General features: G+C 40.6%; 1 protein-coding gene across 1 annotated transcript in view; it reads left to right on the forward strand.

Moving 5' to 3' along the window:
* sema6a (sema domain, transmembrane domain (TM), and cytoplasmic domain, (semaphorin) 6A) overlaps positions 1 to 15,090 on the forward strand; it is a 104,089-nt gene that overhangs the window by 57,847 nt on the left and 31,152 nt on the right. The window contains exons 6-10 of the mRNA XM_034872269.1: positions 496 to 597; positions 6,949 to 7,039; positions 8,371 to 8,490; positions 8,989 to 9,077; positions 13,080 to 13,318. Coding sequence (XP_034728160.1) covers positions 496 to 597; positions 6,949 to 7,039; positions 8,371 to 8,490; positions 8,989 to 9,077; positions 13,080 to 13,318 — 641 coding nt within the window. The remainder of the gene's footprint in view (positions 1 to 495; positions 598 to 6,948; positions 7,040 to 8,370; positions 8,491 to 8,988; positions 9,078 to 13,079; positions 13,319 to 15,090) is intronic.

A 15,090-nucleotide genomic window follows, 5' to 3' on the forward strand; every position in this document is an offset into this window, starting at 1 on the left:
ACACACACACACACACACACACACACACACACACACACACACACACACACACACAGAGAAAGACTTTGCAGTTTCAATAACACACTCCATGCAGTTCATATAACATTCTGCTGTCACAACTTTAGAATCACGGAATCTTTATATTAAATAGCAATATAATTATTTTTTCTCTTGACATTCTAACAAAACTGTGAAAAATCAATAATGATTTAATAATTGTTCTTGTAAGGTGCATTAAAAGGTAAACACGTCCTTGTAATGTACCATGAGGAAATGCTACATTTCAGGATTATATGCTTGATGTCTGTTACACGTGCCTCTCACTTGCCTGTAGAGCACTACATTCTGTTCTTCAAACGAAAGAAAGAAAAGAAAAGGCCTCTTGTTGCATTCAGTGTGAAAGTGTCTATTATAAAAGACACTAATGTCACCATGAACTTCTTTTCTTCTTTCTTTTTCTGTCTTTCTGTCTCCACTGGCCTGCCCTCCCTGAAGGATGAGTGTCACAATTTCATTAAAGTCCTCTTACAGCAAAATGATGACACCTTGTTTGTTTGCGGAACAAATGCTTTCAATCCGTGCTGTCGAACCTACAAGGTAGGATCCACACACTCACCACTCACACACACACACATACATACAGAGGTTGAGCTATGAAGTGATGGACATAGATGGATGACTTTCACAACTCAGCAATGTCTGTATCACCAGGTGTACTTTGACACGCTCGATTTGGAAGCAGAGAAACTTACCTACCTACCTTCTTGCATACACACTCAAATACACACACAAACAAATTGAAGGCGCAGTCCTAACATCCGATACAACCTTAAACAGATGCTGGCCTTGGATTCATGCGGGCCTGTCTGGAATAGTTTCAAGATTCCTTCAGGAAAAGCAAAGACATGCTGAAGAAGAAGATGCAGCTTAATGACATTGGCTCAACAAAGAGAGCAGGTAGACGTCAAGATTGACTTGATGGACAAAATAGATAATAAATATAAATATCTCAAGAAGAGAGAGACATAGAGAGAAAAACAAAGATTGACACACAGGCAGACAGGAAGACAAACATAAAAAAGCAGATGGGCTATCATCAAACTGCTGCTGAAAATACAAAATGTTTTCCTTCCCTAGAGACATACATTTTTCTGATGCTTGTGAGCAACATTACATTACAGTAAGTAAATCTTAGGTCATTCATGAGACAATTTTAAATACTTCTGCAAGGTGTAGCAGCTGGACTGACCTAGTGTTAGGACAGCACAACATGCCACTGCAAAGAAATAGCTTAGTTTAATGGGAAAATTACGAAAATTGTATCAAACCTTAAGGCCTGAAATGTGCTCAAAACTAACAATTGTGCAGGAAATGTGGTTTCAACATAAAGTATCTGGAGGGGTCACGTTGTAGAGTAACCATGAGCTGTCATCAAGAAGAGTCAGAAATGAACAACACTGTACAGGAAAGAAATGAAAGATCACACAGAGTAAGAACATTCTCTGCCGAGGTTCCTTCCTGAAGGCTGTTATTGTTTGGTTTGTAAGGATGTGATGTGATGGTCACAGCACACAGAGATGTTATCAAGGTGGCCTGTGGGGAAAACTCCTGCTTTGGTCCACTAGATCTGTTTACCAGACAAACAAGACACCTCCGCTCCGTTGCCTTTGTGGTTCGGCATGCTAAGCACACAGAGTGGACATCTTTCAATTCACTGACTTCTCCTGCGGGGAAAGTGGAATTTATGTCTCCGCATTTATCAGGCGTGGTGAGCTTTTATAGCCCCTCAGTTATGGTTTCAAGGTTTGTGTTTTAGCTGTTGCTGCACTGATATTGCTGCCAGTCTGGTAGAGTTAAAGGGAAGTGTTGTGTAAAACACAGCAGGGCTTGGTAAAATAGCAATGCATACACATATGCACACTTGCCTGTGCAAACATAAAAATGCATGCTGTACATAAATTGTTGCACATGATGGGCAATGTTAATGCTATCTCAAAATAAATGAGAAAAAGATTGTCATTTTGTCAAAAGTCAGACATCTGTTCATACAAATGTGATGAAGTACAACTGTTTAATTCAAATGTTTTTTTTAAAGTATTTTTCTATGTTTTGAATTTCCTCAGTCCAATTAGCCCTTGCGTATATTAGTGAATCAGTTCAATGTGCTTGCAACTGCTGTATACCTAAAAAATAAATTCCACTGACTACACTGTTATAATTTTAGGTAAATAAGATGGAAATAATTGAATCAGTAAGCCATGACTATGCTATGACGGCATTTAAACTGTTGTACTGTCAAGATGACCTCAGCCCACTTGCACACAAATGCATAAATGCACATACAAATGCCTGGGTGAATGTGTAAGGAAAGAAAACACAAGCGTGCATGCACCCATGCAAACACTGACAACTGTGCAAACACACAACACACGCATTTTACAAATCATAAGACACACACAGTCAGATTGTTGGCAGGCTGGCAGCCACTCTGGGCAGAAACCAGGCGTTTGATGGTGTGCTGGGCTCATCCACTCTGCCTGGTCAAAAGTGTGTTTGTGTGTGTATTTGTGGCAAATCCACCTTGGCCACAGTTTGCCTCTCCATCTCCCCAGTGTGACAGTGCTGAAAAGAGCTTCTGTTTCGGGGCCAGCCTCATCCCACATTAATCAACAGCGCTGCAAGAGCGAGGGGGAGGGAAGGACAGGGAGCAGAGGTGGAGGGAGACAGAGGGGGCAGGGAGGGCTCCCGCCCAAACCAGCAACACCCCACGCTGTCTTCTGTTCTAACACCTTGACTGCCTGGTTACCGCTTTATTTTTACCTCTGTCGGACTTTTTTGATTATTTTTTTTTTTACAAACCTACCAATGTTCTCTCTTCATTAGCTTCATCTCGTTATCTGCCCATCACCTTGTGTTGGTACTACAGTATCAACACAAACACATGCACACAGAAAAAACACAGGCAGACACCTTGGCAGTCCTGGCACAGTTCTCTCCCTGGACACTACACACACAGCACCCAACTCCCTCTCTTCTTCTATTCATCCTCCCTGCCTTCTCCCCCCTCTCTCCTCTTCCACTGCCAGCTTAATTCCTCTCCCTCTCCATTGCTCCCACCACTCCGCCATCTTTCCCTCTGTTGCTTTCTCCCTCTGTCACTCCCTTGCTGTTTTGTAATAATAAACTCCCTATCCAGCTGGGCTGATATATGACTGGAGTCAGTTTCATCGCCTGTTGCCGGGCGAAGCGGGGGGAATCAGTAGGGAGGCTTGGAGGCAGTGGGTCCCAGGTGATGCATCCTCGACTTGATACTGGTGGACCGAGGTGTACAGGGAAATTTCATCTGTGCCAAGTCTTTGCATTTAAAATACGATGAATGCACACAGAGGGATTTATTGTAAGCAAGACGAGGAAAACCACACTTTCTGTACTGCAGCATTTCCAGATGATTGACGTAATGTTTATTACAAAGAAAGGCAATATCATACAGTATAGTCAGTCAGGGCACTTCATTCATCAAATTAATGTTATATTTGTTTAATTCTTGTTCACAATTCTCGTTCTAAAAGATCTATCATTTTTGAAGTTGAAGGGTCAGATAAATGAGATGCTTCCTCTGTTGGTTAAAATGACACATTTCATTCAACAGCTGCAAAGACTCATGTTTCATGTTTCATGGTCTCGTGTTAAAGGTGATCAGGGAGTGGGTTCATCCTCCCAGGGCTCAGAAACAGGTTGCAGAGAAATGGGCCATGACTATTAATCTCCCAGGGAGATGTGTCCTTGTTAAGTTTACACAACCGCTCCTTGCTCAGGTGTGAACTTGTGCACTTGACCTTGAGGTTGGGGAGTTGGAAATATGAATTGCACACAAAAGAAACTTGGAGGGATTCAACTCAGCTGCAAAATGTAGAACACGCATCTGAAAATGTATCAACATGTCAGGGTTTATAAAAATAAATATATACATATATTCTTTTTATTTTTCTTCTTTATCATGATTTATCTGTCTGTGGCCACCCTTTCCGACACCAACAATCAGAGACATATTTATGAACCAGGTGGATTATTTTAGAATTGCTGCCATCGCAGAAATTAGTTTTGCGTAAAAAACACGTTTCTCTAAAAAACAAACGAAGGAAACACGTTCAAGCTAACAGTTAACAAGGGGGACACTGGCTCTGTTTACCCTAAGTCTGTCCTCACAATTCAAATTCAAGTTTCCCAAATCCCTCAGCAGCGATAAATAAAGCCCATAAAAGAGTCTTCAGAAAAACAACAGATACAGGGAAGCAGAATGTTTCCCTCACCCTGAGTGCTAAAGCCGATGCTGAACCAATTATAACACTCCTGATGGGCATGTTTTGGATCTACATTGTGTTTGTCTAATTAATTAACATATAGCCTATGGAAAACACAATTGAGCTGTTGGAATAATTAATTAATCTAGATACACTGCACCCCAAGCCAAGGTTACTGTACATTTGTCTGCTAAGCTACAGTAGATTCAATTCAAGTCAATTCAATTTTATTTATAGTATCAATTCATAAAGAAGTTATCTCAAGACACTTTACAGATGGAGTAGTTCTAGACCACACTCTATTTTTTACAAAACCCAACAATTCCAGTAATTTCCCCAAGAGCAAGCATTTAATCACAGACTTTGAATTGTGCTTCTACAAAGGTGAAGTACCGGTACTTCCTTATTTTTGCAGTGAGTAAACAACAAGTTAAATAAACAAGGTAAAAAAATCCACCCGGCTGATAAAACATCAAATTTCTTCATGGCAATGTTTAAACATGTTGTGGTTCAGTATGACAGCATTATGGATTGCTATTGCCCATTTTCAAAATATTGAAGGCAAGGCTAACAGCATGCAAGTGAGCCCTCGGCTGCTGTTTCTTCGCTTATGCTAACTTAACAGAAGACTGGAGTTTTACGTGTATCTGCAGCCGGGCTGGGAGTGTCTTCCTCTCTTCAAAAGGCAGAAATAGATCAGTGACAGCCAGCCAAGCCTTGTAGACAGAGGTCACTGCCTCTGTGAAATCAACTGAGGAGATGGCGGGGTGGGGTTAGCTGCTGTGGCGTTAGAGATATGTTAGTGTGTTTTTGATGTTCAACAAAAGGAGGGACTGTTTGGGTTAGGTGGCTGACACAGACAATGCTGAAGTATCACGCTTAACTGAGTTGCCCTGTTGGGCTGTACACCCAGACGCTGTGATTCAGTGGATGCACCTGACCTTCAGCCACTCACGTTCTTTATGATTAACTCAACCTAATCTATAATTACAGTCTCCCCTGTCTAATAACAATAAATATCTTCAAACCAGCATGCCTTCATATATTATCCTCCTATGTTTTCTGAAGAAACAGAAGAAATGAGAAATCGAGAAATGTGCTGCTGCTGGTGGTTCTGTGTTTGATGTAAAAGGTCACTTGTAATTTTCTCTGCCAAATCAGCTTCAACAATTTCTCTGGCAGGCTTTTCCAGTATTGCGCCGGAGTGTGTGTGACCTTTTTAGTGGGCAGATGATAACCGTTTCCGCCGAGACAGGAATAGAAAACAAAATGACCTGTTTAGAGACCAGAAAGGGCGGCATAAGCAGTTTGCAGTCTTGGCAAGCTACGCTCCTCTTTGTCAAGAGAGAGGGAAAAAGTGAGGAAGCAAGGAAGTAGAGTAAGAGAGCATAGAAACAGAGATATAGAAGAAAAATGACTACACATTGTGATCTCCCTGTGTTCTGAAATGTTGGCTGACCTCAGCCTCTGGCCAGTGCAGTAGGCTATGGCTTTTCTTCCCCTTGTGTGTGTGTTTGTGATCATCTCCCGTCTTTAGCCGGGGTAAGAAATTGTCCTAAGGCGTGCTGGGGAACACAAGCCAAACCATAGTGGGATGACAGTGACCTTTCACCCATATCTGATCCTCTGCCATGCCCTCCCAATTGCACTGCAACACTGCAAAACAACAATATCTTGTTTGAATTCCAATTCACAGAGATCATCCCACAAGTCATAAACTACACTTGTACAATAGTGCTTCACAAAAAATGGACAATGCCTCAAAAAAGCTAATGGAATGGGGACTTCTGTGGGACTGAAAGTTTCTGTAAATTTGGATAAACTGTAGTACACTCCCAGTGCTAAGAAAGCCAAATTAAAACTGGGATCTCTCCTGAAATTTGCCAAATCAGGGAACACGTCTTGCCCAAGGAGACGCTCTGAACACAAAACAAAAGCTGCAAAATGTATGACTACTGTATGATATACTATTCAAAAAAGACTGTGGTTTAGTAAAAAATGATCACGTTCCCCGCTCAGGGCCATGCGCTCACCCATTTTGACTCTGCACAATTATTTCATCTTCACAGCAAAAGCACAAACTTTAGAGCTCAGGGCAGGGGAAAGTCCAGCAGTATGGTTAAAGATCTGTCTTGAGGGTTGTTAAAACTCAGCGTTAATACCAGTACAGTTGAAGGATAAAAGATGGCAGGAGGAAGCAAACCACATCCACTCATGCTGTGGAACATGTTGCTGTGGAAAATATTAGTTTTTTGTTAATCTCCCTCCATGACAGGTTTTCAGATACCCCCAGATGGGCTGCTTTGACAGCTCTCAGAACAACGCTAAAGTGGCAGCCACAGGACATCAGTTTAGGTCAGAGTTAGATGGACACACTCTTGGGCTGGGCACAGCTTTTTGGGGGCTATTTTATCATGACTCACCACATTTCTCAAGTTTAACGCTGTTTTTTTAGGTTTTTCTCAGCATTGCCTATAGATTGTCATTTTGACATTTGAGCTTATTTCTCACTTTCCTCCTCTAGATCTTTTCCTCCAACTGGGAAACAACATTTCCTGTCTAAGTTGTATTTCAAGTCCATTGTTTTGTTTGACATTTCTACATTGTCTGACCCGTTGTTAAACTTACACCTCATTTGTGACCCTAGATGGACACCCTAGAGGCTGTGGGAGAGGATATCAGTGGGATGGCACGTTGCCCGTATGACGCCAAGCACGCCAATGTTGCCCTCTTTGCTGGTAAGATGAAATGCATCTGTATATGTAAAATTAGCAATTTACGTATCTGTATTTGAAGTGCTTGATTACGTCTATCATCATTTTCAATTCCTTTCTTGTGGCTTAACATGAGAGAAACTCACACAAAGTTTCCATGAGGTGAAAATAGATGTGTGTGTGTGCTAGTACTCATTGACTGCCACAAGGCAAAAATATTAATCCTAATTTTTTCCTATCTGCACTTATTAAACATTGGAATATGTTTGAGCTAGATGGGAAAGTTGAGTCTATTTGAGCGAGAGGATTAGTTGCGGTTGTATTTAATATTGTTCTTGATACTCTGTGGTTTATTCTAATGGCAATACTCTGACAACATGTGAATAATGAAAGCCAATCTATAGTGCACTCGAGTAAATCAGCAACTTGAAGCCACAATTCCTGACGCTGTGCGTCAGGAATTCACTGCTTTATAGAGCCCTTTGGAAACACATCAATAGTTCTATGGTAACAGCAAAAACAGAATCATCTTTCTCCTACTTTTATTGCACTTTTCTGCCTTCCTATTTGTCTCTCGTTCACTTTTTTTTCAAAATCACAAGATTAAAAATAAGTCACAAACTGATGGGACCAGAATGAGTCAGCTCTCCAATGGCACGGTGAGATTCTTCCAAAGGCTGCTAAAGACGTTCAGTCCCATTCATATTTGCTGTGAACCGATTTATGGCAGTATTGATGAGCTGTCCCTGCCTTTTTAAAACCAAGAAGAAGAGCAAACGCCTAGCTTAACCAGTTAATGTGGAGCAGAGCTGCTTGGAGGGAGCTGGAAGCACTGAGTAATCAAGAGGGTTTCTCTGACGGCTATCCTTTCAATTATGTAGTTCTAGTTTCCACTGTGGTTATAGCCGAGGCAGGCTGAGGTCATGCTGGTGGTGGTTTGGGTCTGTGGAGCATGTGTGTGTATGTACGTGCGTGTAAGTGTGTGTTTCTGTAGGACTCCAAGAATGTAAATGTGAATTCAGGGCATTAGTGTTTGTTGGTGCATTTGAAGTGTATTTGAGCCATTACAAATGTGCAACATGGTGAAGTGTTTGTACTGTCTTGTTTTTAGTCTCTGTGGTTTGAGTGATTCATTCATTTTGCAGGTCTGAGCCATCTGAAATGTGTTTTTGTGTCCAGCCAGAAAGAGCATGCATCTCTTAGTGGCTTTATGTGTTTTTCTTTTGACTGAACTTTATTCTCTTTACCTTTTCTCTTGCTTTCTGGCTCTCCTTTATTCTCTCTTCATCGTTCTGCCGTCTCCATCTTCACTTTTTCCTCTGATTGCTCTTTCCGTCTCTGTGTTCCCTGGCCAGATGGCAAGCTGTACTCGGCCACTGTAACAGACTTTTTAGCGATTGATGCGGTCATCTATCGTAGCCTTGGAGACAGCCCAACTCTGCGCACTGTCAAACATGACTCCAAATGGCTGAAAGGTGAGTAGGGGACACAAAAACAAAGTCTCTGAGGTTGGAAAGCACCATGCTGACTGACAAGTTAGAAAACAAACTTGTGTTTTGTAATGCATGCTTGACCATGTGTTTGTGATTTATGATGTGTTTATGTGTGCCTCTGTGTATGAGTCTAGGTATGAAGAGCTGGAGCACTTATTGTATGCTAATGCTGCATGCTCTGTTTGACACAGTCATTTTGCCTACCTGCCCTGGTAGAGTTGATGTAGCCAGGAAATTGCTTTGCCCTGGGGAAAAAACAAGCACAAGTCCAACCTGTCAACACTAAATAGAGAGATCCCTCGTTTCTTGCAAGCAATTTTTTTTACTGATATGATTTATGATAGATTGAGGCACTTAAGGCCCACAGTCGGTGCTTTTCTGCATAATATGACAGATATTCCGGCTCACTGTGAAATATGGTGTCAGAACTGTTTTGTCACAGTAAAAACGTCACTTTGACTCATATTTTTTTCCCCACAGAGCCCTACTTTGTCCAGGCAGTCGATTACGGGGACTTTATCTACTTCTTCTTTCGGGAAATTGCTATGGAGTACAACACAATGGGAAAGGTAAGCATGGGCCCTATTCTTCTGCCATTCTTTGAATTGTAATCTGTGGTGGCTTCCTATTTACTGGGAGAATTGGGAAGTGCCTGAGGAAACTAACAGGATATGGGTGTATCACATAACTGGAAGGAGGCTTTCAGGAGCTGTAAAGTGGCCAAACATTTTTCAGCAACAGACAAACACTGGGCAGGATGCAGGACCTAAAATAGAAAAAAGGAAATCTGTGGATGTCTGGAGATCCCAGTTTAAAGTCTAAATATACCACTTGAATTGCCCGTCCATGTCCATCCTGGCAGTGCTCCCATTTGATTTTTTGTCTTACTGTGTTCTAAGAGGAATTCCACCCAAGTGTGTCTGGGAAACTATGAGTATAAGAGGAATGGTTGAAGAATGCATTACAGTAACAGTGACATTTTTCTATTAATCTTCTCAATTCAGTTTTGGACTCTGCCCTAAGAGAGTTTAATCTGATACCAGGTAGGAGAAAATCTGTTATGGAAATGAATCGCTCAATTTGAATTCTTCAGTAATAAATTAAAGGTAACACACAAGAGAGGGTGAGAAAGAGAGGGAACACAAACCAAGCGGAGGTAACGAGAAGCCCAGAAATAATGGATTCGCTGCCAGAAGTGACAAACGTGTGTTATACAGAGCACAAATGCAGATCAGGCCTCTCAATCTGCTTGGTGTTTTGAAAGCAATGTCAGTATAATTATGTGTGTGGTGGTAGAACTGATGGTGCAGAGAGCAATTTAACATTTAGTGAATGATATCTCATCATTATTACAAAGTAAATTGGCCTTCCCTGACAATGTAAGCAGTCGTTTGTGCTTTATAGCAAATTGATCAATCTGCTGTGGCAGTTTGTGTTTGTGCTTTAGTTTTAATGTTGGACTGTTACATTGTTATCGGGAAAACGCACAAGGATAAATATTTCATTACACAAGTGAATTAACAAGACTAGATTTGTGTGTGTGTGTGTGTGTGTGTGTGTGTGTGTGTGTGTGTGTGTGTGCAAGTAACACACATATAAGCCAGTGTTTGGTAGAAATTTGAGAAACTAGTATATGTAAAGCGGAGGAATTACCACATTCTTACGTGTTCTGTGTATTACATTATCTGTCATCTCAATATAATCTCACAGTGAACAGGCCAATGTAGGTGTGTGTGTTTGCACAAGTTTAAGTGAATGCATATGTCTGTTCTCTTTGCTTTTATGCATGGATTTTGCAGTGGTCATAATGTACGCATGGGTAAGGGTGTGTTTTTGTGTGGTTGTCTGCAGTTGTATGTGTGTAGAAATCTGGTTTAAATGCATGTTCACTCCCATTCCCTCTGTTTACTCTTGTGCACAATTTCAGGTTAGCGATAGATTTATTGCTGTTAAGTATAGTGTGACAACAACTAATTACAATACTGACTCTGTGATCTTACGGCAGAGATGTAATTACGACGTTGTCTCTTATTTGAAGATGTATATTTTAAATTTTCTGTTGCCAGGTGCCGACTTTAACAGCATATCTAACACACCAATTAAGTTTTCTGTGTCTTTAATTTGCTATGAAGTGATGAACTGTTGGATTAAGACACTGTGGTGTCTCCCAAGGATTTTTTTCATTCAAGCGACCATGGTGTGTTCCGCTGAGAATCAAATTTAAACATTTTTTTTATCCTTTGACATTCATAGTTCATACTTGACTTTGGAAATAGCAGTTGAGGAAACAGTCTCACCTCCAGGTACACTTAGTAGCTGTTATGTAGCTTTTGATGATCATTATAAGTAGGAGTTTCCCCAGTTGTCATGGAAATATTGTTGAAAATTTAGAGGTAAGTATGTGTTGAACAGTTTATATAAAAAGCCTATTAATGTTAGTTGTAAATATGCACCTTGTTATTTCAACAAACAATGAGCAAGAAATAAGAGCGGACTCTATGAAAAGGTAATGATGTTACTGGCTTCTGGAAGGAGGTGAGAGCTCTGAAGAGCGACAGTGCATCATTACCATGCAACGTAGAGGGAGTCTCTGTGGCTGATAACATAGTTGAGTTGTGGAGAAACATTATTCTGACCTATTAAATTGTGTTAAAAGCTAACCGCACAAAGTTGGCCATGTCGACAATACTGAAAGAGTAGTAATCACAGCCAATGAGATCTATCAAGTTTTCACACAGCTAGCTGATAATAAAGCTAGCCGTTCAGATCAAATTATTGTAGAGCAACTGAAATGGGCCATTTGTCTTACTGGCTTCATGTCTTATGGGGTGTTTCCAGATTCTCTATTTTTCATTACTTTGGTGCCTGTCATTAAGTGTGGATAATTACAGACCTATTGCTTAAGCTAGTGTATTAGTGTATTAGTGTTTTTGAAATTGAGCCGAAGAGGAGTACCGAATAGTAGAATTACAAACCCGGCCTTTTGGTATTCCAGTCAGAGCATACAGATCAAATGGGGGGATGTAATACTCTGTTTGGTGTTGGTAATGACGTCCTTCAGGGGGGGAACCTATCACCGGCCCTCTTTAATATTTACATGGATGACCTGTCTGACCAGCTAAGACAGTGTAAAACAGGATGTATTATTGGTAACATGCTAGTGAACCATCTCATACATGCCTATGACTTGGCTTGACTCTCCTAGCAGTGCAGGGTTTCAGGAGTTGTTGAATATACAGTATGTTCCGATTATGGTGTTAAATCTAATGTGAAATATAATGCCAAAAAGAGTTTGGTTATGATCTGTAGATGAAAGAGGATAAGGACCTTGTTTTTCCATCTTTCCATCTGGCAGGGCAAGTGCTAACTGCTTGTTGTAAAATTAAGCATTTGGGTCACATGTAACAGATTGAATGTCAGATGATAAGGACATGTATAGGCAGCGTTGCATGTTACAGTACATATATTAGCTAGCATGCTCGCCAGGAAGTCGTTTGGTGTTCTGATACTGTCAAGATAAATGTCTTTAAAGCATATTGCACTGCTTTTCACACTGCCCCTTTGTGGGTCAAGTTCCAAAATGCAAGCTTTAATAAACTGCGGTTTGCTTATAATGATTGTTGGCCTAATTTACTCAGAAAACCAAGGTGGTGTAGTGCAAGTCAATTGTTTTGTCAAGCAGGAGTTATTACATTCTCTGCTTTACTAAGGAATCTGATGGATAAATGTATCGGTCGCCTGAATTCTTCTTGTAACTCTGTCATTTCACATCTGATTGACCCAAGGTTCAGTGCTTTGCAATACCAGTCATTCTTATGGGATTACTGGCATAGCTGTCTTATTTATTTGATGTCTGTCTTGTGTATCTGTATCTTTTTTTGTTTTTGTTTTATGGACCATGAGTCTAATAAGAAAGGCTATCTTTATAGGAAATAATTGTGCTATTATGCTTACAACATAAAACTAGAAGAGGATCTTCAGATGCAAGGAATTATGTCATATACTAAAGATGACAAAGTGTCAAAAAAGTGAATGCATTGGTCACAGTTTTGTTAAACCAACCTTTGGCTTAAAAAGGGGAACTCCAATTGTACGTATATAAGTCTGTTTACAGATCTTGGGGAGTAACTTTACTATCTGCTCCAGAGGGAGCTACACAAAATATAACAAATTACCTCAAGTAATGTTGCTTAAGGCACCATCGGTTGGGGTTAAAGACTACGGTACAAGTTTGCTTGAGGCTAGCAGCCGCTACTAACACAACACACTCGAATCTCCAAGTGAACTGCTGTCGAGTTCCATTGTGGGTAATATAGATGTTGGGTTTGACAAGGGCAACGAATGCATGGTATGAAAAAGAAGATATCTTTGGTTCTGCTGTGACAATTTTGATCTGTTTTTTAACTGTCCATTATAAGTCCGGAAAGGTATAGGAGTGCAATACTAAATCAGTGGAATAAACTTTTGATGGGTTAAACAGTTAGACTGAGACTGCAAAAGTGATATAGAGACTGTGGATGTAAAATCCCGAGCAATTCAAATGTAACTTTCCAACTGTGTGTGTCTCTCAGGTGGTGTTTCCTCGGGTGGCCAGGGTTTGTAAGATCGACCAAGGCGGCTCACCCCGGGTCCTAGAGAAGCAGTGGACCTCATTCCTCAAGTCTCGCCTGAACTGCTCCATTCCCGGTGACTCCCACTTCTACTTCAACATCCTGCAAGCTGTGACAGATGTCATCCACATCAACGGGAGGGACGTAGTGATGGCAACCTTCTCCACTCCTTACAACAGGTACCCTGAGGAACAGGAAACAAAATGAGGCATTAGGAAATCAACAGCATGTATCGCACCTTAAGAGGTTTGAAGATAGCAACGGATGGAAGTGATTTATTGAGCTTATTTGATTTAGCTATAATCTTTTTACTTGTCTCAATTGATTTCCTCTGTGTCACCAACTGTTTTGCACTTTCCTTTTATTAACTCAATCATCTTTCTTGCTTTAAAATGCTTTTAAAAATGTCCTCAATTCATCAACATTATGACAATCTGACCTTAACGTTAATGTTTATAGCGTGTGTCCCTGCTGTGCCTTTTGGCAACATGTAATTCCTGAGACTACTGGGTCAACATTTACATCTTCTGTCAAAACAGTTTGTGCCCTTTTGACATGCAGGTGTTTAATCTTATTTTCCCCTTTTACAATACATACTCAGAACTGCTTTCATATTCATGGGCAGGATGAGTTGTTATCTAAATTGAAAATTACCACAAAGCCATAGAGCTTGGCTGATAGCTGGCACATATTGTAATTTTCCATTTTATGGCTGCTTTTTAGCAGATAAGACAATTGCTTGTGACAATGCAACTGAGCATGGTTAATGGACATTAAAACCCAATGGAGCAGTGCTTCTGAAAAATTCTATAAGCACCGGTTTTTATCCTGGCTTTAATTTTCCATTTCATAGTCACAGGGTGAAATAAGAGGGAGAACATTCAGACTGAAGGCAGCACTCAGGGTTTGTGTCATTTAAATGTCCGTCTTGCTGTGATGCTGCCTGGCCCAGTAACTTGCTAACTGGCTGGCTGGCTCACCCTATATCTGTCTTTTAAGCAGCCCGATATAAACAGACGTACGACTGTTTAACTTTCTGAACACATCCAATGCAGTGGATAATTATTGTAATGTAGTAGCTAAGCCAAAAAATTAACAACTCTCTGACTTTGCTCTCTATAATAACGCCCTTGTGTGTTCTGTCTCCCCGATGTCTACATGCGTTTAACCCATGATGCAACAGCTAGAAAATCCAGCCAGCTGAGAGAGATTTCTATTCTAAAAGAATAAAGAATTCCTAGTTACAGTTAGTCAATTTATAGGAGCAGCTGCATGAAAAATAGAAAAGTGACACGGCAATCTGTTATGAATTGATTCCACACAAACGGAAAGAAGCCAGTGAGTCTGCTGCTATCACAAGAACTGTGTTTTCCCCCTTAAATAAAAGGCAGTAATAACATAATCAGTTGTCTCTAATTCTTGCTCAACAGTGGACTTGTGATGAACTTTGATGTCTCAAGGCTTTTGGGAAACCCAGTCTTGGAGGGAGGTGTTGGGAATGTGTGTCTTCATGAGTCTTGGCAGGTGCCGACAATAGCTCATGGACTATTAAAATTAACAACACTGCAGTATTTATACTGACATACAGCATCCACACCAATCAATACAGAAATAAGAATGATTGCTACAAGAATTAGTACACAATTAAACAATGCTACAAAATGAATGGAGGAAATTGCAATGCATGTTTGGATACGTGAGAGAAGTGAGGATAAATTATTTCACCTCTTTTCTTGTCTGGCAAAACCTGGACAACATGGCAAACTTGACTGTATCACCCAATGTAAACATGCAACACTTAAAATGAGCCATCCTCGAGGGATTTAACCTCATCTGAAAGGGGATTGGAAATCCATGTTTCTGTCTCTTGGTTGTAGTCCAAACTTGGCAAGGTGTTTCTTTGATATGTTCAGTTGAGAGGATTGTTTATGCTTTGTGTGTGTGTGTGTGTGTGTGTGTGTGTGTGTGTGTG

Source organism: Etheostoma cragini, chromosome 5 (genome assembly GCF_013103735.1).
Source record: "Etheostoma cragini isolate CJK2018 chromosome 5, CSU_Ecrag_1.0, whole genome shotgun sequence".
Classification (NCBI taxonomy): domain Eukaryota; kingdom Metazoa; phylum Chordata; class Actinopteri; order Perciformes; family Percidae; genus Etheostoma; species Etheostoma cragini.